Source organism: Manacus candei, unplaced genomic scaffold, assembly GCF_025592945.1.
Source record: "Manacus candei isolate 608988 ecotype Guabito, Panama unplaced genomic scaffold, ASM2559294v1 h1tg000095l, whole genome shotgun sequence".
Taxonomy (NCBI): Eukaryota; Metazoa; Chordata; class Aves; order Passeriformes; family Pipridae; genus Manacus; species Manacus candei.
The window spans coordinates 4,363,446-4,387,717 of NW_026138143.1; the positions used below are offsets into that span (position 1 = coordinate 4,363,446).

A 24,272-nucleotide genomic window follows, 5' to 3' on the forward strand; every position below is an offset into this window, starting at 1 on the left:
CTTTCCTTTTTGCTATAAGCGCTCTCCAGCATATGCCCTCTGCTCCCATATAAATAAAGCCTTATTGTGGAGACTCAGGTGGGGACAGAGATCGCAGCATTGAGACACAGTAGGTAGATTCTTTGCTTCCATATTGCTTAACCCTCCAAAAATAAAGCCTTCTTTAAAAAAACAGAGAGAGTTAGCTTAATCTGTGCTAAGGTAGCAAATTATGCCCTTTCTTCATTCTTGAAAAAAAAACTCAGATCTGACCAGATGGTCCTTCAAATTTAATAGCATGTATAAGTGGCAGACAAAGAAATACTGAATATTAGGTGCAGTATTTCTTTGGCATTCAGGTAAGTGATATTTCTCTTATCAAAGAGCTACTGGGCTTTAAGAGTGTGTCGAGCTGTCATTTATGGGTTTCAACAGCAATTACTCAGGGTTGCTTAGTTTCAACTTGAAAAAAACTAGAGTAGGATTGTTAGTAGCTGTGAGAGATAAAAGATTAATCCAATTTTTGTGGACAATTGTCAGTCTGACAATGTCAGAATTACACAGCTGGAAACAAGCATTTTACCAGCTTCATGCATAGATATAAGTGTATAATATAAAAACAGATTCAGTCTGAAAAATTTCCACCTTCATTGTTAGTGGTATTTTCTTAGAAAGAGTGTTAGTTTTTTAAGGTAATATCAGGAGCTTCTGTTATCAAATCTATGGAAAAAATGCTATTCTCTGTAGCTAGACTGTTGCTGGGAAAGAGGTTATTCCAAGCCACATTTTCCTTTAAGGGTGTGAAATGACTTACTGGAAAGCAGATTACTGGGGATGAGCATTTCACACCCCACTAGTAACATCTTCAACATGCAGAGTTCAGATAGTGTTATGGGCATCATGCTGAGCTTTCCACCTACAAGGGTCTGCTTCTACCAGCAATACGTAAGAGAATTGTTGATACCACTCTGTTTGTCTAGTGAAACATGCCTCCTTCATTTTGGGGGGCAATAAAGATGTATCATGGTTTAAATGAAAATTTTAAATGAAAGTTCTGTAAATAAAATTCCTAAATAAAATTCCTCTCTCTCCTCCTTTCTGAAACAGACACCTATGGTACAGAGGATTCCATTGTAAAGAGACATTTTTGGTTGAAATATTATCGTTAAAATTATAGTTAAACATCTGCTTAATCATGGATCAGTGTTTCTAAATTAGAAAATACCAAGAAATGAAGCAAGATGACAGTAATAGTTGATCTTTGTAAAATTCTTTGGAAAACCATAAAAAGAAACATGCTGACAAACTGCAAATATCCTGTTCTATCCTGTTTTACAAGGCAGTTGTACAACATTCCCAAAATTAAAGAGAAAATGGGTATTATTTCACTAGACTGATAATCATGATGTGTGTGGGTCTAAGATGATTTGATCAGAATCTTTTGTTAGTATTTTGGCATTGATGTACATCTGAAGCTGGTATAACTTCATTGCAGAGTGTGTCAGCCTGTATTAAATGAGTACAGCTTGATAGTGACTGTCAACGAGTTAAGAAAAGAAGAAAGATTTTAAAATTAAAAAAAAAAAAGAGAGACTGAGAGGGAGAGAAAGAATACGCATGCCAATCTGACATGGGGATCTTACTGCACTGATATTTGCTATGCTTTTGTATTTTATAGTCCATCAACATTATGGAACGAACATTGCAGAAATATGGAAGCTATGAAAAATTTGAACAGGCCACTGGAGGCAGCTTGCTGACCAAAAGTCGCATCTGGAATCGTGTCAGGAAATACATGGTGAAAGAAGGCTGTCTTGGTGAGGTAAGTCATACACTGGGTCAGGAAAGAAACATTTATGTAGACCTTAGATGTTACACATGGATAGACCCCAGAGACCATCTGGGAGGCCTTTCCTCCATAATTACAAGAATATTCCTTACATCATATTTTTCTCATGGCTATACCCACTCTAACGTTTGAACAATTGAAACGATGCAAATTCCTTGTGAATGCTTCAGCCATCTCTCTGGGCCTGTTTCCTGATTCATATATGCTTGTTCTTAAATTCACCTCTTTTGGGAGTACCCAAGAACGACACCCTTCCTTCCCTCCTTTTTTCAGCTACTTGGAGACTAGCACATTTCCATTTATTCATCAGTTCTGCCATCCGTTCTCTTGTATCAATTTATTTACACCAAAGGAAAGAGTTAAGAAAAGGCCAAGAAAAATAAGCACCAGCCCAAGAGACTGATTTATAAGAAGTAACACAAATGAAAGTGACATAAGTGAATAAAAATGTCTGAAAGAGGTTGGCTTGTTGAGTTGGTTTGAGTGCTGTTTTTTCCTGGATTTAAACATCTAATTTTTTAGAGCCCTTTGCAAAAAACTTATTTCCTATATTCAGGATTTAAAAAGACCGGTTTGATGGAGTTACATTGAATTGCTTGGAAAAGTCAAATGAAACTGAATGTTTAAAAAGAGAACTATTCCAAATGAAATCACCAGCTGACACAGTCCAAGACTTGGGTGAGGTCACTGGCAACGAGCAAGAGGAGTCTGGAATGGGAGATCAAGAGACAAAAATTAGTTTCCCAGAAACTAGGTTTAATTGGTAAATATAATATTATTAGGAGAAACTGTTAAACTCATCACACAGTTTTGTGAGACTATGATCTGACACTCATAACCAGACCTTACCTGTGTTTCTAAGAGTTAATAAATGACAGTTTAGAGCAAGCATAAAAAAAATTATGTGTTTGGCCTTTGCTATGCTTTTATCTCCCTTTGCATTCACATTCAGTTTTGGCTTGGTTTGACTTCATGGAAGCAGGATCCTGCATGCTCATCCAGCAACCCATGTCCTTAATGAAATGCTTTACTTTTTCTGCAAAAATAAAGTTCATACAGCATGTTTAGTATGGTCTAAAATATTATGAAAATACTCTTGCCAGCTGAAGAGATGTTAATAAAGCTAAGTGGTACCTGTGCTTTAAATCTAAATGCTTTGGGATTTACCTATTTTTTCTGCCTTTTAAATATAAGTTTTATACGACTGACTGTTTGCTGTTGAACTTGAAGCTGAATGATGAGTTTTGAATACAGGGAAGTGTCATGTTAATGCCTTTGATCCCTGGGTCCTTTTTTTTTGATACTAAAAAAGTCATCTTTCTTTTAAGTACTCTCCCTTGTACTCTTCTGAGCAGTACTGTTTCTTTAGGCTTTATATGAAGAGGGAAAGGTGCTTAGTCTTCAACAAAGAGAGTTTCCCTTCTCTCTCTCAGTCACTTGTTTAAAAAGGCTTTTTGAAGTCAAATAACAAAATATATAAATATGCATTAATTTCCTTCTCTGGCAGTTTTTGTCTTGATGACCAGTTTTCCAAGAGAAAACAGGAAAGCAAGAACTATATTCCTGTATAAACCAAAATGAAACAATACCAGCATTTTCATAATATTTCAAGTCCTCATCATGTAACAGGAAACAAAGTACACAGTGCTTCCTCCTCCCATTCATATGGCTTTAGAAGTGCAACTGAAAAGGTTTCATACAGTTAGATATACAGATACCAAAACAATTTATGTGTATTTACCTAGTATTTTTCAGTTCTCAGTAATTCTAAGATAATTAGACACAGTTCAAAAAATGGAATTTTGTCTAATTTACTCTGCATTTAGTTGCTCCCTGACCCTTGAATCTAGTCACTGTTACTGTATTAAATTTTGCAGTCTCCTGTCTGTCTATCTTAACCCTCTTTCTGAATCCCACTGAAGCCTGAGGTTTTGTCAGCAGCACAGGTGAGTAGGATAAACTCAGTGGAGTCAGAAGGGTCTCTCACAGGTGATTGCTGGCAGCAAGGAAGAGTTGTGAAGGGCAAGGGACCAAAGAGAAATGAAATAACGGAAGGACCAAAAGAAAAAGCAAGAACAAGAGTGAGAAGAGAGCTCTTTGCTACCTGAACTCTCTCCTCTTCAGATTGTGGTCCATCTCACGGAGGACCTGCTATCCCGAGCCTCAATGACAGTGGTGAATGGCCGCCCCACTCTCACTATCAATATCTCCACTGCACGAGAGCACTGGCTGGAAGGGATGCTGAGACACGAAATTGGTATGAATGTGACGTCAGCTCTTCAGGCAAAGGGGAGTACTTGCATGCACTCTTAATTATTTCACAATGATGGGCCAGGCACTATATATAAAGAACCTGTGCTTTAGGTGTGCTAAAGGGAAGGAGAAACCTTTTTATCAATGCAGCATGCAGTAAAGCAATTCCTAGGGTTTGTGTACGTTAGCATTTTAGGTCAGATCCAGAGTGAGCTCTTGAAGGAAGTCTACCAGCTAGTCCCACTTACTGCACTGAGGTTCACGTGCCAAAGGAATCTTGGAGGAGGCAAAGTGTAATCCTTTCAGATAATGCTAGTCCAGAGGCTATGCTCCAGGGCATACCTTGTGTGCTGTCACTGCTCAGGGACATTTTACTCATGAGAGCAATTTAGAGATACTTTGGAGTTAAAAAAAAAAAGGGAAATGAAAATAGTTTGACCTTTCAACCTCAGCTCCAGCCATTTCACTTTAAAAATCTATGTTTGTTACGCTGCATTGCTTGCAAATGTAGGCAATGCTTTAGGCAGAAAGAATTTACCCAGTGACCCCTAAACTGCTGTAAGATTGCCTTGGTTTTGCATTACACAAGGCGGACCCAGCCCTGTGGAAAATTCCTGCAAAATTTTCAGTGCATCTGTTTTAATTAAGGACATCTAAAATGCATTAACTTGGCTAGTGCCTGAATATCAACTGAAGAATAAGCCTTGCAATTGCCTTGAACCACAGTTACTCACATTGTAAGGGGACACAGCATCTTCCAAGACTGCCATAGGGCTGTTTAGTCACCTTCAGGAGGCAAGCATTTCTGCCCCCTTACTTTGATTTTCCTTCCTTTTTGTCATTACAATGCCTAGCCTATGCCAGAGATATTCAGCATGTAAGACACTTTTGACAATTCCTTTCCACAGATTTGGAAAATCAAGTCTTCCTGCTAGTTGTATTCCTTAGGCATTTTCAGAAGTCTCACTTGCAGTCAGCAGGTGAACATTTGCATTGTGTATCTATCTCTGACAAAATTCTCTGTTGCAGACAAGGCCAAAGGTGCCACTTTCCCCAGTTCCCAGTCCTACCTGCTCAGAGTTCTGAAATGGGCGTCTCCTTATATATCTTATAATTTTTTGTTAATCATTCGATGCTGCCACTCTAAGTGCCATAATCCTTCTTCTTTTCAGGAACTCATTATTTTCGTGGTTTTAACAACAACAGCCAGCCTTGGTGCAACCGGAATGGACGTAGAAAACATGGGTTAAAACCAATCAACCCTACAGAAGAGGGGCTGGCGAGCATTCACAGTGTACTGTTCCGCAAAGACCCTTTTCTTTGGAGAGCTGCCCTGCTCTACTACACAGTGTATCAAGCTAGCCAAATGTCCTTCAGTCGGCTTTTCCAGGACGTGGGAAAGTTTGTTAAAGACCCCAGTACTAGATGGGATTACTGCGTACGAGCCAAGAGAGGGTGGACTGACACATCACAACCAGGTGGGTTGCCTATTATTTGTCTTCTCTTTTTTTGTACTTCAGGGAGGTTTTCAGGACATGCACAGAGCTCCTTCATCATGTCACACGGTAAAACTTTTGCAAAACGGAGAAATGGGACTCCACACTTTCTGAGGTGTCAGGAATTTCACTATGGAAAACAGGGCTGAAAATGCATGTGTGAGACTTTCAAGCTGAATCAGTAAAGGATTTTTTTTTGTTGGAAGTGGAATGTAAATACAAACCTGTGAAAAAGTCCATACTCACAGCTTGACTTGCCCTTTCATATTTATTACAAGAGATGCAATGTTGCAGTGGTTATTCACAGACACTATCGTCTGTGTTTGATTTCTTTCTCTGGCTAGTGGGTTTTACCTTCTAGTTAGTTTTTGGAAAGGTTTTTCAAGTCAGGGGTATAAATGTCTAGTTTTTAAAAATAAAACTGTTCTGCTCATAATGGCTTCTGAGAACATGCCTTGGCCAAACCTTGATAGAGTGCAATGTATCTCCATTCCTTTCAGGCTGTTTCAATAAGGATCAGGTGTACTTGGATGGCATCCTCCGAATCCTGAGATACAGGGAGTCCATTGATTTCTATCTTCTGACAGCCCTTGGAAAGGTGAGCAGACTGATTATGCCCAAAGGCTACAGTTTTACCATTTCAGCAAGCCTGCCTGCAACGAGCTCTGAGTCATCCTGCTCTCTTTTACTTTGATCTGGAAATCTCAGCTCCGTACAGCACTTTGAATTACGCTGTGCAAGTTGCAAATATTTTGAGGTCCCAGAAACTTCTACCAGATTCTCCTCATTCCTTGCTTATTGTTTTATCTCCTCAATTAAGATTTTATGGTTATATTTCTCAGACTTTCCTCCCTTTATGGAGTACTACCTGACTTGTAGCACAACAGACTGGCTTGGCCAAGCAGGACAGGTACTAGATAAGGTGGTAGCCCTAGCAGGAAACAAAATTAACCATTTGATTCTAGCACATCCCCTTCTACCACAAAGAATTTTTTATCTCAAATTTCTCTCACTGGTGGCACCTGTTTTTCAAAAATCAGTGTGGGGTTTTTTTTCCCCAGAATGCATGGTATTTCTACATTCACAGAACATATTTTATGTCCATTCTAACTGTCACAGCTTGTTTGTTCTAAAAATCATCCTAAGAAGTGCAGATATTTTGTCACACTTCTTGAACCAAATCCTTGGGTTGCTAAGTTTCCACAGTTCATAAAGCAGGGTTCATACTCACATAAACTGGGAGTCAAATTGACGTTAAGCTTGCATTTAGAGCTGGTATACCAACATTTCTGCCTACTTGGCAATAAATGGGTGGTAAAGGGAAGGAGCATATTATGACAGAGGATTTTGGTCCACATTTAAGTTTTGCCTTTACTGTCAGAAACATCCATATTGATAAGCAAGAGCTATTTAGGTAAATGAGCCAAGTTAGAAAGCTCTGAAAATAAAATTGCACTGTCAGATAAGTCTTTATTCTCTGAAATTTCCTTGTGCTTTAAGCCTGCTTAACTCCACACAGCTTCTGCCTGCAACTCTACTGAACACACACTGTTCCTGTGCTGCTTCATGCCTTCATGCTTCATGCTGCTCCCTGTCTCTCTTCAGGGAGTCTGGAGGATTGTTAGACCACTCTAAAAATGTAATAAGTCATTCCTTATATAATTACAGATTCCACTATGATCCACATTGCATGGCATCCACGTTAAGGGTCTACAAGCAATTTAATTCTAGCAGTATGATAATTTATAAGTGCTTGACTTTACAACTTCTAAAATCAAGGGATCATAAAGTCTATTCTGAATGTTTTTGCAGCAGACATCTTCTGCAGTCAAAACTGGAAAGCTGTGTATAAGAGCAGTGCCTACTCTCAGGATCACAGATCAGTTGAGGTCTGCAGAGACCTGTCAATATCATCTAGTCCAACTCCCATGCTTAAGCAGGGTCAACTAGAGCAGTTTGCCCTGGACCATGTCCAGTTGGGCCTTGAATATCTCTACTGATGGTGACTCCACAACCCCTCTGAGTGGCCTGTGCCAGTGTTTTACCACCCTCACCATACAAAAGTGTTTTGTGTTCCAATGGAATTTTGTGCATTTTAACTGGTGCCCATTGCCTCTTGCCCTGCCAGCAGGTAGCCCATTGCCCGTGTTGTCAGGTGTTTATACACACAAAGATGCTCCTGAGCTTTCTTTTCTCCAGGCTGAACAGTTCCAGCTCTCTCAGCCTTTCCTCATAGGAGAGATGCTCCAGTGCCTTAATCATCTTAGTGACTCTTCACTGGGCCCATTCCAATATCTCCATATACTCTCAGAAAAGACGAGTTCTGTGAGCACAGAGAAGTATGAAACTTGCACTCAGATATAGCCTGTGGTTATTACAAGTTTATCACAACTTTGAAGGGGGATTTATTTGGTTTTTCAGGGTGGAATAGGATTGGGTTGTTCCAAAGGGAGTGTTAAGGTTGGCTGGCACATCTTCAGGTTAGAATGAAAAGCACAGGATTTAAACACAGGGAAACCCAGCATTTAGTGGGAAAATTTTCACTGCCTTTTCAAGTTTCTCAGTGTTGTATTGTAACAAGTGAGCTCATCTTTCTCAGCGTGTCTACCTTGGGCATATTTCCATTGCAAATACAATAAAGGTGTGAACGTAATAGGAAACGGAAGCAATCCACTGTACTGCTGACAGTGAATTGCTTCTGTGCTTTAGTAGGTAGTGTGAGCATATTCAGGACAGAGCCACACTCAAATTTCTGTGTCTTCTGTTCTCCTCTGAGTGCTATAGAGATCTGCCTGATGGAGGCAGCTGTGCCTTCCTGAGGCTCCTGATGTTACTTACAGTGTAGAAGAACGCAATGTGTGGAAACAGGACACCTGCAAGCTGTTCAACATGCCTAGAAGTGACTAAGGGAAAAACCTGAAGCCTGAGAAAAGATGTTTTTTAAAAGGAGCTGTTTTAAAACTTTGCAGGAAAGAATCGAATACAGGAAGCAGTGCAAACCATTCATGTGGCAGTCCTGTGCAAGTAATACTGAGGAGAAATAGAATGCAGATCTTGGGTGCACTTCAGTATAACATAACTACCAGAGTTTTAAAAAGCAAAAGCAGCAAAATATCACCTACTATTGTGTTACCCAAGAAACACATGAACACATTACAAAAAGCATAGGTTGTAGCCTCAGTCTTTTTTATCTAGCACAATGGGTTTAATTACATGTGGTGAGGAAGACAGCTTGTTTCTGCAATAGGATGAGATTATGTTTTTGATCTTCTCAGGATGTCAACTTCTGTCATTTTTTAGCAATTCAAGAACTGGGGAAATACATCCCATCCAAACTATACCTCAGATCACAGATCATGTTTCTTCCTTGCAGCAGTAACAGAAACCCCTGAACATAAATATGAGGAGGAAAAGAGATAGAATTTAATATCTCGTTTGGTACTGTTCTCAGTTCTCCAGAGGAGATGGTATGATTTTGTATAGCTTCTCTGTATCCACTTTTAAACAGGTTAGTCAGGTGTAATGCCACACCATCTTCAAACAGCAGTATCTTAGTGACTTGGGTAAGCCTGGGCATGGGTGTATGTTTGTTTTTTCAACTGGGATGCATCTTGTCATTGCAACTGGAAAAGCACACACATGTATTCAGATGCAAATTCCTTCTCTTTGCACACTTTGTTCCCATTATCATCAGTGAGATGCACCTGTCCCTACGAATCAGGTTTATCAATCTGGATTCTAATGTCCTATCTTTCCAGAGAGCCCTTCCATGCCCCTTACACATTGGTGAATCCTTCATGCTCACTTTAATCTTTTCTGAATAGGAACCATCACCTGCTAAGAAGGCAGGCTGTTTCCAGGGAACCCAGATGGTACAGCGCTCAGCTCCTTAGAAATGTGGGGTGAAAAGGTTGGAAGGAGCAGGCTCCACTCTTAAGCCACCTGGCACAAACCTCCTATGATGAAATAGGACTTGCCAGTTAGTAAGCACAGCTAGACTGGTGGTTTTTGCCAGTACAAATGCTTCTGTCCTTAGGATGCCCAGAACACACAGCTTGTAGACAAAGCAGCAACCACACAAATTTCATCACACTGGATAGCTGCCCAAGGAGTCCTGTTCTGTGCTGGCAGGGCAGCTTGTGGAGAGCCAAAGCATCTGTCTATTCTGGACCATCGTTCACAGCACTTTGAGCTACCATGACTTTAATCCTAGCTTGTAGAATCATAAGACTATGAAGAAAAAAATATCAGTTTTCATTACAAAAAAAGGGTATTTGGCCCTGTAGTAGCTGGGAAATGTTTAAGAGTTTGACACACTCAGTAAGCTCTGATGCCAAGAGGCAAACTCAGTCTCCACCCTGCAATTGAATGGGGAAAACAAAAAACTAAAATTGGATGTTTAAGTGTTCTTCATGCTTTTGTTAGTTACTAGAAGTGCATTTTAATTTAACTTTACATAAGCACATTTGGTAGTGAAAATGAAAACATCAGAGTTCAGGTCAGCTGGCACCATGCCTTTCCCAAAGCCTCCTTCTTGTGCCATGCCTGTCCTGCACTTTCTTTCTAGTTCCTTAGTCTTTGGCACAGTGTTTTTTCCATTCTCATGTCAATTTTTCCACCTCTTTGAGGAGTGACTCCAGGACTCACACACGCTCCATCCTTTCCCTCTCTATTCCTGCAGCTGCTGTAGATCATTCTCATTCAGGTTCTTATGAGTCTGTTTACTGATTGAATCAAAAACAGAATCAGGAATTATGCAGGCATTTGCTAAAATTACACTTTTTTGCATTTTCCACTGAAGCACACACAGTTAGTCCTGTTTTCAAAGGTTTCTTCAAGATTTTAAACTCCCCTGCTCTGAATTATTTTCTCATTTACAAGAGAGAATTTAGAGCAGCAGCAGAGAAGTAACAGGACTATACTACTAAACTAACCCGTGTCCTTCCTTACAGATCTCATACGAGGATGTGGATCGCCTGAAGGGATTAGCTGTGATTGAGAACATGAGGGTGCCCCACTTTTTGCAAGACCATGCCCGGTATATGGAGCACTTGGAAAAGATCATGGAAGTCAATGAACTGACTGATGAGGAGCTCCAGGATCTCATAAATTAACAGTAGTAGCCCACCTTTCACTTACATTGTGAGGAGGTAGAATCAATCTTCCCTGACCTTGCAAAAATGGACTTACGAGGAGTGGGAGGGAAGGGTGGCCAGAATATGTGGAATTCAGGAAAAGCTCCGTTATGTTCCTTTTGCATCGTGATTGTATACTGATTAGTTTTTAAAGGGACTGTGCATTTTTTTTTAAATTTGGCTTAGAAATTCCTCTGCAGTGATCTGTCCAATCATTTATTCTATTTTGTATGCTAGTTATAGTGTTTGGTGCTGTCTCTTGTAATATACTGTCTTTTCCCACCCAGGTTTAGAGGTGGAAGAAAGGAGAAGGAAGAGAAATTCCCCTTTAGTTCACTTGTGTTTGCCTTATCTTTGGTCATAGCTTTCACAGTTCATAGAACAACCTACAGCAGTTCTATTGCTGCATTGTTGTCTGCATTACTTTCCCATTTAGTCGTCATTGCAATGAAAACAGAAAGTTTAAAAACGGTGCACAGAAGCAGGTCTTTGTGCCACAGGATCAGAGCTCTGTAATGTTATAAAACATTTTGGAGTTTTTTTGGTGAAAGAATAAGCGTTTTAAAAAGAGAAAAAAGATAGGTATTGCTGTTTCAATGGCTGTAAGCAAGTAGCAAAGTTATTTCCCTTTATTCCCTCAAAAAGATACACTGTTCCACATCTTTATCTGTAAAGTACATGTTTCAGGAAGCTAAATTCTGGAAAGGGTCTGCCTCCTCTGAGGACAAGCATAGCATGTCTAGGAAGTTCAACATGGGAGTGTTTTGGAAGAAGAATCAAGCAGAACTGTGATTTCATGGCTTATGTGTTCTAAATAAATTCAGGAACACAGGGCCATGTTTCAGGATGGTGGGCAACATTTACTTTTTCTCTGGGTCACCTGAGCCTACAGAGGATCAATTCGTATTTTTGAGCAGTACCTCCATGCTACAGCAAGCTTGAGCTTGCAGAGCTTGTTCAAGAAACAAGATGTGACAGGGGGAGGAAAAGAAGACTCATAAGTGCCCTATTCCTGTGTTCCAACAGAAGTGCTGCACCACTCTGAAGCAACTTTACCTCTGTGTTAACTCTCGGTGCTATATCCAGGACCAAGAAGAGAAAGCTCCTTACTGTAAGGCTTTCTCTAGTCACATGATAAATAGCTTAGATGATGCAGGAGGTCTTACTACATAAACTACATTTTCTGATTCCAGAGTATTATGGAATTGTTGAGGCAAATTGAGTTTTGCACCTCTAAGTATTCTGACAAAGGGTTTTGTTTTAGTAGACAGCATTTTACCAGGGCTCCTCTGAATTCCCAGGAAGCAGCTGTGGGAGGAGAGGCTGGGCAGGAACTACTGGGAGTCTTGGACAGGGCTTCTGCCCTTTTTTTCCTTCTGCCTTGGCTCACTGGTAAGAGGTCTGGCATGGGATAAGGTGAGCAGATGGAGCCAAGGTTTCCTCTATGCCACATTTGCATGGACCTGAGCCATGGTATCCTGTTCTTTAAAGAAACAAATGGAATAACCCTCCTGCCTTATTTTACACCCAGGACATTACCAGCCATGACAGTAAAATCTTGAGAACACATTTTCTGATCTATAGGAAAATCTGTGAGGAAAAGCTCTCAGTTGGCTAAGAGGTCTGAAGATTTATGAATAATCCTGTAAAGGTAGCTGCCTTTCAAATACTATTGTAGGTGTGTTTGTAGTGGCTGGCTGGCTGACTGCTGCAAAAAAAGAAAATGCATTCAATGATCATAGATTTACTAAATTTAGTTATTTTCAAGTCAGGGCTCAAGAACTGCTTGCAGCAGCCTTAATTTTGTGTTGTCAGTATTGTTCAGCAGCTGAAAGCCTTTCAGCCTCTGTATTCTGAAATAAAAGCCCTATTTTCTCTCTTCCTCTCCTTCAGGCTGTCTAGTTTGATCACTGGTGACTTTGCCTGCCCAGCTTTGTTTTAGAGCTGTGCAGAGTAGAAACTGTGTTGCAGCAGCCTGACAGGACCCATTAGCACACCCACCTGCTCCAGGTTTTGGCTCCTTTGCCAGAAACAGCAAGAAAGCCCCACGTGGCTGAAGTTGAGCCAAAGATTGCAGTCAAAAGCTGTCTTTGGAGTAAACTGGGCAGAGATGATTTGAGCTACACCATGGAAGAATCTGGCTCACTTTTCTGACCCAGAGTTATGCAAAAGAGACAGTCCTTTATGAAAGGGACAATTTTGAACTGATTTTATTCTTACAGGAGAGATCCCTGCCTTCCTCCAGTGACTTCTACATAAGCAAAGTGCTTTTCCTCCTCCTGCAGTAGCGGTGTCTTATAATCTAAGTGCACATGCATACTGTGTTCTCAAAACCAGGAGGCTGTACTAGTCACCCTACTTTGCCACAAAATGCCATTCCTACAGCCCTTTGTCCAACAGCCGCTTGACTCCTTTACCACTCTGTAGCCCTAAACACTACTACAGGCCTTTTTTGCTTTACTTGAAGACTAGCATCATCTTTCTTTCAAAGCAGTGGGTGCCATTAAACTTCCATTCTTCATTTTTCTAGAAATAGATTTGCCTGGTGCAAGTTTGAAGTCTGGAAGTGGTCAAGATCAATATGTAGCAATAGGTGAAGCTGTCAGCTTCTGTTTTCAGCATCAGATTTGTAGGTACTCCTTTGTAAAAGTGTTTCAAATTTTGAAGTGTAGCTTTTGTAAATTTTTCTGAATTTTTGTTTTTCACTGTGAAGAGGCTGGTTACTAAGTTGTGATACCGGAGTTCTGTGATAGAGTGTGTGGACAGCAGTGCACGAGAGCTCATGTCACTATATAGTTCCATGATGTCAATGATGTGTCGACAGCCTTTCCTAGAGGTCTGGCTTGGTTGCTTTGCTGTGTATCTACATTATTCCTGTAGAGAAACCTGGTCAACATTGGAAAAGCCTCTCAGTTTCACCATACCAATTTTAAAAGGCATTTTATACAACTTTTACAAATAAAGAAAAATGAAAGAATGACTGAGAGATAAGAGTACTGAAGTGTTATATTTTGTTGTGTGAGAGTGTTACCCTCTTCCAATGGCCTCGGCTGTATTGCAAATTGGACATTCCAAGCTGTGCATGGAAGAGATGCCTTTCTGTTCATTTAAAAGTGTCTTAATAATATTCATAATATATTAACACCATTTTTTTTCAGTGTGCATTTTAAAATGAGATCGTGTATCTTTACTATAGACAAGGGAGAATCTGTTTTGGCTTTGCTGAACAATTACAGACTTCTCACAACTGAAAGTCTATATTAGATTAAATCCAGAAAATCTGGATATTGAATTTTAAACCCATTCATTTACATTGATTCAATAATGAAAAGATGTCATCAGAATTATCTTTCAAGGCATAGCCATAACCTTCCCATTAAAATTGTCTAAATTAATTTCTTATGGTGCTGCTGAAATATTTTGTATCTTCCCAAATCATATAGTGCCTCTTAGACATTTTAAGCGTCTTTTCCTGAGGTTTCTAAGGACCAACAGGGTGAAGTACAGCATTATTTCAGCTCTTTGGATAACGAAGAAATTGAGGCTGAAGTTAGAACTACACTGGCCAGCATGTGAAGCAGGAAAGAACATAGATAGAGACCACACAGATAGGGCTTACATGAGTGAGAAGGATTGGGTTGAATCAGGAGGGTTTTGAAAAGAAAAAAATTACTAACAAAACTCAGTGGTGGGAGAAATGCAACCAGTGGACGGGAGTGGTTGGCTCCAGGCCAGAGCACACTGGTCGTGCTGCTGGGCAGACACCTCCCCGCAGGGACCTTCTCCACTGGCACATGTGATGCTGGGGGGCTTTGGAGAAAAAGCAGAGGGCACATGCCAACACCAACACCCTGCACAGCTACTCTGATACAGCAGAGCTGGGCTCATGTCCAGGTCCTGACCCAGCAATGCCCAGAAAATGGTGATTGGAAGGTCTCACATATACACATTAGGGCCTGATTTCCATCCTGTGCCGCATCCCAAACAAGAGACTTGTCAGGCTGTTTCCTCCAGCTTACTGGCTTATTTCTCCTGTTTGACTTTTGTCCTGGACTCTAGCACTCATCCTTCAGGCTGTGTTTTTTTTAATCTTAGTCCTTCACCTTCCTTCTTGTATATCCTGAAGGAATACATTCACTACCAAATCATGCAGCTCTGAGCCTAGAATGTAAGTCAATTTACTCCCATCCACCAAAAAATCCACAGGTGATCTGTGAGTCTACCTCTTCCCCTTCCTCTCCTGGCACTATTGTAAAGCTGAGGTCCTCTGTAATTCTGATTTTCCTTTACAGATTTCAGCAAAGAAGCTTTTCCAGGTTAGGGCAAGATTTATCACCAAGCACATAGGACCATGTGGAGAAGCCTCCAGCTGTTGATTCACTCCGCCATCTGCTCCCTCATCTCCATCCCTCTGTCTTTCCCAGCCTCTCAGTCCCACCCTCTTCCAGCTCTCAGCATCCTTGGTCAGACATTTCTCCACCCTTCTCCTTAGGACCCTCCATGTTGCAGCTATGTCCTAGACATGAATCACTTCAGGGAACCCCCATGCCATTCTCGCCTGTTTGTTGCCATGCTCCTGCTATCCCCTTACGCCCCATTTGCAATCTCTCACGTATCTCCTCTACTCGCCCTGATTCTTTGAGGCACCTGCACAGGTCCTCAGCTGTAGCAAGACCAAAAAAAACCCCTTTTCCTTCTGTTTTGAAGCGAAAAAGGTGGTTAAGTGTAGCTCTGCTCGCACATTTCCAGTCTGGAGCCCTGACAGTTACATCACTACCTTCCTGCTGCAGAGAGAAAGGAGCCTGCTGGGACAGGCTGATTTCTGAGCATAAAGCAAAGCATGCTGCTACAAGCAGGGGTACAACTCTCCCTACCCCAGAGGTGACAGACAGGGAAAAGCACTGTGTGTATCAGCTGACCAGTACTGCCACCCTTTGGGTCTCCACATATGCCTCCATACATCCCCCCAGGCACAGGTCAGAAGGCAGGGAGGAAACCTAGCAAAAATGCATCTCCCTCCAGCACCTTCTTGACCCAAGGGAGCACTTGGGTGGATGAGGACAGAGTGAGAGGTCCCTTTAAAGCAGCTGGGAAAGCCTCATGTGCAAAGAGGAAGAGTGACAGGACCACAAAATTGCTAGGAACAGGAGTAATAGTCCTACAGTTGAGGGAATCAGGTTAAGGTGCCCCCAAATAAGACTATGCAAGAGAACTGAGGTGCCCAGCCAGGCACACATGTGAGTGATCTTCGAGGGAGCAGGCTAACTTCAAGCAATAAGAACAGGAGGAGGTAAAGTAACCATCTAGCTGTAAGGCAGTCCCTCTCATCTACCACTGTGCCAAGCAATTAAGGAGGTCTCAAGCAATGGTCTGGAGAAGGAAGAGCTTTCCTGAAGGTCATTCCCTAAAAACCAGTGGGAAAGTGCTCTGAGAGCCTGGTGCTGGTGCTCCTTGTGTCTTCACACAAAGTTTGAGCAACACTGCAATTCAAGTCTGTGCACATTCCATTTCTTTTTCTTTTTAAAAGAAGCCTTTCACACAGCTGATAAAGAGATAACACTTGGACATCCCTCAGTCTGGGAACATATCACACAGGGTTATGAAATGGCCAGAAAGACAGGTCATCAAAGGGTCATCCACCCACAATATTTCCTAAGTGAACACACTTAGTAAGTCCGGAGTAAGTCCTTTTAGCTACTTTGATTTTACACTGGAGCTTTCTTACTTCCAGATAATGGAGGTAGAAGTTACTTAAGGCTTAAAAACCAAAAAAAACAGTAAGCAGATGAGGGCTCCATCTGCAATTGTGGTTGTGTCCTGCTCTGCAGAATATGCGACACAACCCCGAACAGCTGATTGGTGACAGTGAGAGCCGTGCAGCCTGCTGGCAAGACCCTCAAGTCACCCTGAGAGCAGCAAGTTCACACGGACTCACTGCTCCATGTCTTCCGGGGATAAAAAAAGCTGTTGCAGGCTGTGTTTCCCACGAGAGCCCTTATTCACAGTCAGTGTAACTCCTCACATGGGGAAGAACTTTGTGTTTTCCTTTGGAAACACAAATGAATGTAAGCCTCCTTCCTACAAAGCTTTTCCCATCTAGAAACTCTGTATGAAACTGTGAAATCCGAAAGGTAAGTCAGAAGCCAGGAAATGCCTTCATGGTTTTGCCTTGCTTCCTGCAGCTATCAAAATGCTCATAAGCTAAATATGGGACATTTTCTCCTAATTTCTGAGTGTTTGAATTTATGACCCTAAGTGCTCCCAGGGAACATCAGCTGCTGTCCTGGGAGCTTTGCTTCCCATCACATTCGTGGCCAGCATGCTCCTTCGACACAGCAGTTTTAAAATCAAAAATCAACTCAATCTCAGAAGGCAGCATTTAGATATCTAGGAAAACCATGAAATCCCCTGGGCTGACCCATTTCTGTCATTTTCTAGAAACACTGAGTACTGACTCATGAAGGCTCAAGAGTGCCAAAACCAAGGTTGGTTACCTTGTACGATCAAGCTTCCATTCACTGCTGCCACAACATGGTTTTGAAAGTTCATCTCCAGGACATTTATTTAGTTGTCTTTGTTCCTCAGAGGTTTTTAGCAGCTCTCCAAATTGTTCCTCCTGTATTATACGTCCATTTTTTTAGATGGCTTGCAACACTGCAGTGCAACAACACTGCAAAGCCAAGTGACCAAATGGACACTTGCCAAATAAGTTCTAAAAAGCCCCCAGGACAAACCAGAGGCTTTGCCATGAAGCAAAGAGGTCAGAGCAAACAGGAAAGGAGAATAATTTAACTGATAATATTTTAATAGCCTTCATTGTGAGCAGCAAAGAGGCCAAACAACTAGACATGCCCCCCTCAGGTACTGCTTTAACCTTTTATTCCAGAAGATGCTAAAAGGCAGAAACTCACCTGTGCCCTTCTAGGAGGCACCTCTGCAGCCAGGAGGAGGAGAGAGGTCCCCTGCAGAAGCCATGGCTGCAAGGTCTCACCAACCACAGCCTCCACAGGGACCATGTGCTGTGTGTCAGCTGTCACCATGTCACCTGGCCAGGGGAGGTCTGAGGCCGGCATGTGACAGGAGGAGATAAGAGGCAGCGCTTCCTTGTAAGGAAGTGGCCAGGCTCCACGTGCAATGGGCAAAGAAGAGCTCCACCGAACTTCACTGTGCACAGGCGAGATAAATTACCTTAAGAAAAGTTAAACCTGGACCAAATCAGGCTGCAGCCATTAGTGACATTACTTATGAAACAGGACCCAGCCTCACAAAATTTTGGTACCTGAGGGAACCCCAAAACGTGTAAGGTGTAGAGCCTGTATCTGGCCTTTTGCAGGAAAGGCTCACTGGTTCTGTGCCACCTCCTTTGTTGATGCCTGCCTTGGCACTGCCTGGGCAACAAAGCCACAGAAATCTAGGCCAGCTTAGCTTCTATTAGAAACATCTTGAAATAAAATTGCTATTTGGGTTTGTGCCTGCAGTTGCAGGAGAAAGACAGCCACCACTTCAGTTTCTGAACAACTATAACATGACAGATGTTCTTGGGAACTCCAATATCCATCCAGTGAGAGTTTCTTGGGCAATATGGTGCTGCTCAATTTAAGGGCAGCAAAATTGTGCCTGATTGAAAAGGACAAAGCAGCAGCAAGAATCCAGAACAAAAGCTAGAGCCAAGATCTCCCACTGGCTTCTTTAATGATCAGAGACAAATGCCTGCACCACCCATTTTCAACAGGGAATGTCAAGCAACTAAAGATGTATTTTTGGTCTGATGCTCTGAGCTTTTAGTCATTCACTTAACCTCTTGAAATGTCCATGAAAACTCCCTCAGTCTGAGAGTCACCTTGAGACTATTCCACCTCGTTCTGGGTTTAGTTTTGCATGTAGACAGAAAAGCCTTTCAACTGTGTGTGTTTGTATGGGAATGTATTTAGTTGTTGAGAAATGAGTTGTTTATTATGGTTATTGAGTTGTTAGAAACGAGATGATAACTCAAATGCTGCAAGATTATGATACTGTTTACTCTATACCCCTCAGTTACAACATCTCCTTTGTTCAGGCATCGCTGTCAGGAGTAATTTTCCCTTTATAAATCAATGAGTCACGCCAGAGAACTTTCCTTGCTGCTCAGCAGCAAAATGTGTGGTCATCTACAGCCCAGAGCAGAAAGTTAGTGGGCAGCTCAGCGCCTTTCACACTCAGCCCATTTCTCTTGCAGATGCTGAATTGCTTTTTCCAGTCCGAGTATGTTTCCCTTCTGGGTCACTAGAATTGTTTATTAATTGTTACTGAAAAAATTTATGTAGGTGGTATATTTAATGCTCCATTCCCAGTGCTGTTGTGGCAGGGTCCTGACTGAAGTGTCCCCAACCCAGGACTGAACCTCCTTGGAAGCAGATCCCATCCCTGCCATATGCATGATGACCATACACTGTATTTAGACTCCATGTCACGGTGACTGGACCGGGCTTATGCAGCAAGGAAAGGGATGCATAACTGCCTGGTCTTCCAGAGGGAGAAACTGAAAACCCAGAGCCCTGCTCAGAATGCCAACTCCTGGACAAAGACCCATGGTTACATCTCCTATCTGATGCCACTTGCAGGGCCAGAGGACAAGGGCTGTTCCTGCAAGAACCCTAAGAAGGAACAAGGAAGAGGGCACTGGAGAAGTGACCTCTGGCTATGCAGACGGACCAGTTGGTGGTTTCCCACCTGCTGAAGGCTAGTGTGGAGGAAGAAAACCCAACACTGAACACGGCACCAAACAAAAAGCCAAAGCCAAGCTCCAGGAAGCCATTCTGGGGCAAAATGACCCCACCAGGAGCATAAGGAGGGAGAAATGGAAGGATGAGAGGTGCTTACATGGAGGAGCGGTGTCTCTCCAGGTTGAGCCGGAGGGACCACTCAGGTCTCACTTCAGGTCATACAGGGACCAGCTCTGGCAGCTTTTGCAAGGCATTTGCAAGCTGCCAAGAATTTCCACTGTGTCTCTCTTTTTGGGGCTTCTCTTAATTACCTCAATTTACAAAGAGGCAAAGGAAAATAACCATCACACCTGCCTCACCCTCACAGCCAAGCCCTGCTCAGCTGTATTTTAGCAAAGATCCTCTACAGTATTAAAAGTACACTTTATTTTCTGTACAATTCCCATCCAAATCTCCAGGTGTGGAAATGTCCACTGTGTCCCCAGAAAAAGTTGCAGTTTGCTGCCATGAGACACTGTCCACAATTGTCCAGGAGGGGCACAGAGCCAGGCCCACCAAAAACAAGTGCTGATGCTTTCTAAGCGCAGGGAGGAACGCAGGAAGGAGGGAGAGGGAAAGCCAGTCCTGCTCTGCCACAGAGCCGTGAGTGACCAGAGCTTTTGACTGCTCCCTGGGTAGCAGAAGAAGCACCCTCAAGTTCACGTCATCGTTCGTGCTTAGTGTGGGAGTCGTTCCGTTCAACCGTCACCCCATTCCCATTCCGTGTCACCTCCTTCCTGTTCCAGTCCTTTTCCAGGTAAAATTCAGCGAGCACTGGGCAGTGGTCTGAAGCCACCCCGCCCCAGGACCAGTTATCGGGGATCCATGGGTTTGTAAGCCCTTCTCTCACAACAGCCCAGTGACCTGCATCAAAAAGAATCAGAGAAAAAGGTAAGTAATACTGCCCAAATTTGACACAAACTGCTAACCTAACTAAAGGTTACACAACCTCACTAAAAAGCAACTATACCTGTGAAAACCTTTTTCAAGCTCCGACTGATCCAGATGTTGTCCAGCGACTTGGACCCTTGTGGGTTCTTTGTGCTGATGTTAGTGAAGGTGCTGGAAGGGACCAGGTGATGGAACTTCTCCTTCCTCAGGATGTCATGGTCACTGCTGTCTGGGGCCTGGTTAAAATCTCCGAGGATGATTACATCTTTTTCTCCTAGAAAACAGAAAAATAGAAAAGAATGGGAGGAATGGACATCCATCACTGAAGTACAAGAGGGAGAGGGGAAAAATGGGAGGAGGTAAAATACAAATACTGAATAGCAAAGCTGACTGTACTCTGAACTCCTGAAAGAAATGCTGTCTAAAGCCTTTTTCACTGGCTATTTAGTCATGGTCATTCTCTTCATGACAATAAAACCAACCAGTACATGTTTGATGCTTGTTTTTAAATACAATCTAATTTATATTGGTGCCTTTTGCTTGCTATTCACTGATAGAGACAAACTCAAAGACAAGCAGTTCTTATCTTAGAGGATTTTAGGAATCTGCGACTTTGTAAGCTTCTTTTTTTTTTCCCCTGCAAGAAATACAAATTTGCTTTAACTTGACTTGACATTGTCTTTTTACAGATTTTCTGTAAAAGTCAAGGACACTTTTGTGGGGAACCCAGGAAGACACAGCCTCATGCTGATATATATCAGAGTCTCAAAAGTGCAATGCTCATTCTAACCTCTGCATTTGAGAAATCCCAAGGAATAAGACCGAGGAGTAGCCTGCAAGCCTGATGGCAGAAGGTAAGTTGAGAAACTACCCAGACACTCCCTGACTACAGCAGCTTTCCTTTGCCTGGCTGACTGAAGGGATACTGCTCAACTCAGAATACTTCAGATTTTTGCCTAGAGTTGAATTTTCAAAGAAACACAAGCGATGACTCAAAATGCTTGTCAAAGAATCCTGTCTTCACGTGAACAGAAAATTATTTCAGTTACATTGTATTTCCAACCCGAATGAGTGAAAAAAAAAAAACTCTGGATCCTAATTTCATATCCACAATTTGTGCTTTCCTAGTTCTACAGATGTGGATGCAGACATCCCAGCTGTGCACTGGGGTAAGATGACAATGCCCACGGCTCAGTGCCCATCTCAAACCACTGCCAGAAACATCTGAGAAGACAAACTGAAGAATGCTGACAGCTGATAGAGATGCTTCTGCGTTACAACTTGGTACTGGAAAAGTTGAGAAAGATGCTAAAAAGGAGGCACAAATGCACAAAAAAATTATCCCAAAGATGACTTCAGAAAACAAAACTGTGAGAGTCTATAAGCTTTTTCCTTCCTGGGATTGGAGTGTGGGAGGTGGTGGGGTGGACAGACAGATTGATCTACCATACTTAGTGCTCTTGGATGAACCTCATTTTGTGCTATTGCTGTAGAAGTCACTATCCAGGAGAGGGAGCACAAGCTCAACAACAAAATCTATTCCACTCCTGCCTTGCACTGCAAGAAAGATGAATTGGGAAAGGGCACAAAAGCAGCAAGACTGATGACATATGACTTACAAATACTTCAAAACATGCTGTTTGCTAAGATGCAGGGGGGGGATGGTGAAAATATTTGTGATTTCTCTACCCTTTGCAAGTCACAAATCATACTGTAAATAACATGAAGCTTAAATATTATTCTATAAAGTTTTTGGGACAGCAGTCTTCCCATCTTTGAAAGAAATAAAAAAACTGAATCTCAACCTGAGTTGTTTTAAGCTCCACCAGAACTTAAAAGAAAAATCAGTGCTTGCGTAATGGGAGAACAGTGCTTGCTGTGAGCTGGTGGTATTGCATGCCTCTCATCACAAAGATCTCTTGCTTGGCAGGACCAGGAAGCTGGAAATGCAACTGCACCATCTTGGTCCTTCAGTACTAACACTTGCTTAACGGCCCAGGCAGCACTCAGCTCCTTCCCTGCTTTTAGCTTGGCCCTATAAGTGGGAAAGGGCCATTATGGAAACCTCTGGAGCACATCCTTTGGGGGGTGGTGTTTAAAAATGACAGAGAGGCAGGGATCTTAACAGCAGTATCTTGATTATGCACAAAACTATTCTATTCTATACTACTTACACTTGTTTTAGCAAATCTTCAAGCCTATTTCCCTCACATGAAAAATCTATTAAAAAACCCACCATACTTGCAAGTGAAAATTTTAACTGACTACTCCATTCTGCACAGTTCAGAAACAGCAGAGGCTAAAAGATCCAGCACCTGGATGTGTGCTCGGAAGGAGGTAAGAAGTCAGCCTGCAGCTAACTGCTCAGGGAGGGAATCACTATATTCTTCACCCATTTAAGCTTTTGCATGCAGAATAACTAAGCATAAAATCGTTACGCAGTGTGAAGTTGACAGAAGGAATAGGCTGGTGCATGTTAAAGAGGCTGGAACCAAATTTGCCACCGGGGAGAGAAAGGATTGCTTCTGGCCCCCTCTCTCAGGAGCTTCTGGGACTCCCCAGATTGCAAATCAATGGGGAATATATCAGGTAGCCTGTGCTAAGCAAGGAAGAGCAAGAAACAGCAATTTTCTAGACAACCACCAACTTCATTTCCCCCTGTCCTGGCTCGCTCTCAGCCTTGCTCCTACCTCTGCCAGCTCCTGCGACAGCAACATCAATGCACACCAGCACTGAGGTTTCGTGTCTTGTCTGCCTCCCAAGATCCTGACAGACATCAAACAGCGGGAGGGAAGGAAGTGAACCCGCCTGGATCCTCCTGAGTGCGTGACTGCCCTTAACTGGACAGCCCTGGGTCTCTCAGCAGAGGTAGGGAGCAGAGCTGCACACAGTAGCTGCAGCTCTCAGGGGTCTCACAGATCAGCCTTTATGGCTCTCGGCCAAACTTAGCAAAAGTTCCAGAAGAAATCATGCCCTTGTTCATAACAAGGGATGATAACTGATCAAAAACTGCAGTCATGATATCCAGTGTTACAATGAGATGGGGGAAAAAAAGAAAATCAAGACAATGTTACTGGTGCTGTGCTGTGATTTTCCTCTTTTGGAGTTAATAAGTTTAAACCTGGCAGGACTTGATTCTCCTTCTCCTCAGGAGACAGAGGCTCCTCAGCCGATGCAATCTGGTTCCTCTCCTTCTACAACAGGACAGAGCAGAAGGTGCTCCGCTACCAAGCCATCTTTTGCTGCAAAAGCCACTGACACAGACTGTAATGTCCACAAGAACCCAGAGCCTCCATCTGTTGGATGTGGTGGCATACATCACGCAGCAGCCAGGCACGTGTCCCATTCATTACCTCTCACTGGTGCTCCCAAACACATTCAGACCCACTGGGCCCAAAACAAACATGTCCTTGTCAACAGAGAACTCCTCAGGTGAAGAAAACGTCTAGTCTGTTTGCAAATGCATCTTCAAACTCACTGAAGCACCAGTGAATTCTAGCAGTGCCTGCGGGTGGCTCTTGGCCAGCAAAGCAAAGCACTGCTTTAACTCAGCCCTGTGCCGCAGTGGCTGAGCTCTGGTGTGCCAATGCAATCAGCTGAGGGACTGACAGTGCCTGCAGAAAGTCTGCAGTCTTGAAATCTGCTTCCCTGCAGGAACCGTGAAACCCTCCTTTGCTTTGCTGCAATCCAAAGTGACACCTGTAGGACACTCTCCCTGATTTTTCCATGCCCTTAATGATTTCCCTCGTGAATTAAACAGACCCTTAAACCTCCAAATCCTTCCTAGAGAGAGTGAGATGCAGATGTTGAGAAGTATGTGATCGTAAACTGGCTGCTAAGCGGCTCCCTACTGCTTCTCAAAGGTCTTGTAAGCCTAGTGATGCATGGGTAACCCATGGAATATGGCCAAGCCATATGAGAGAAGATC

The 24,272-nt window shown here is 42.6% G+C and overlaps 2 protein-coding genes across 2 annotated transcripts in view; one reads left to right on the forward strand and one right to left on the reverse strand.

Moving 5' to 3' along the window:
* Positions 1-14,354, forward strand: part of MATCAP2 (microtubule associated tyrosine carboxypeptidase 2) — a 29,760-nt gene extending 15,406 nt beyond the window's left edge. Inside the window, exons 3-7 of the mRNA XM_051768554.1 lie at positions 1,658-1,801; positions 3,953-4,085; positions 5,254-5,559; positions 6,078-6,175; positions 10,530-14,354. Of these exons, the coding sequence (XP_051624514.1) occupies positions 1,658-1,801; positions 3,953-4,085; positions 5,254-5,559; positions 6,078-6,175; positions 10,530-10,691 (843 nt within the window). The 3' untranslated portion in view covers positions 10,692-14,354. The remainder of the gene's footprint in view (positions 1-1,657; positions 1,802-3,952; positions 4,086-5,253; positions 5,560-6,077; positions 6,176-10,529) is intronic.
* A 5,464-nt stretch (positions 14,355-19,818) lies between these two features.
* Positions 19,819-24,272, reverse strand: part of EEPD1 (endonuclease/exonuclease/phosphatase family domain containing 1) — a 62,359-nt gene continuing 57,905 nt past the window's right edge. The window contains exons 6-7 of the mRNA XM_051768553.1: positions 20,424-20,618; positions 19,819-20,317 (exon numbers count right to left, since the gene is read on the reverse strand). Coding sequence (XP_051624513.1) covers positions 20,118-20,317; positions 20,424-20,618 — 395 coding nt within the window. The 3' untranslated portion in view covers positions 19,819-20,117. The remainder of the gene's footprint in view (positions 20,318-20,423; positions 20,619-24,272) is intronic.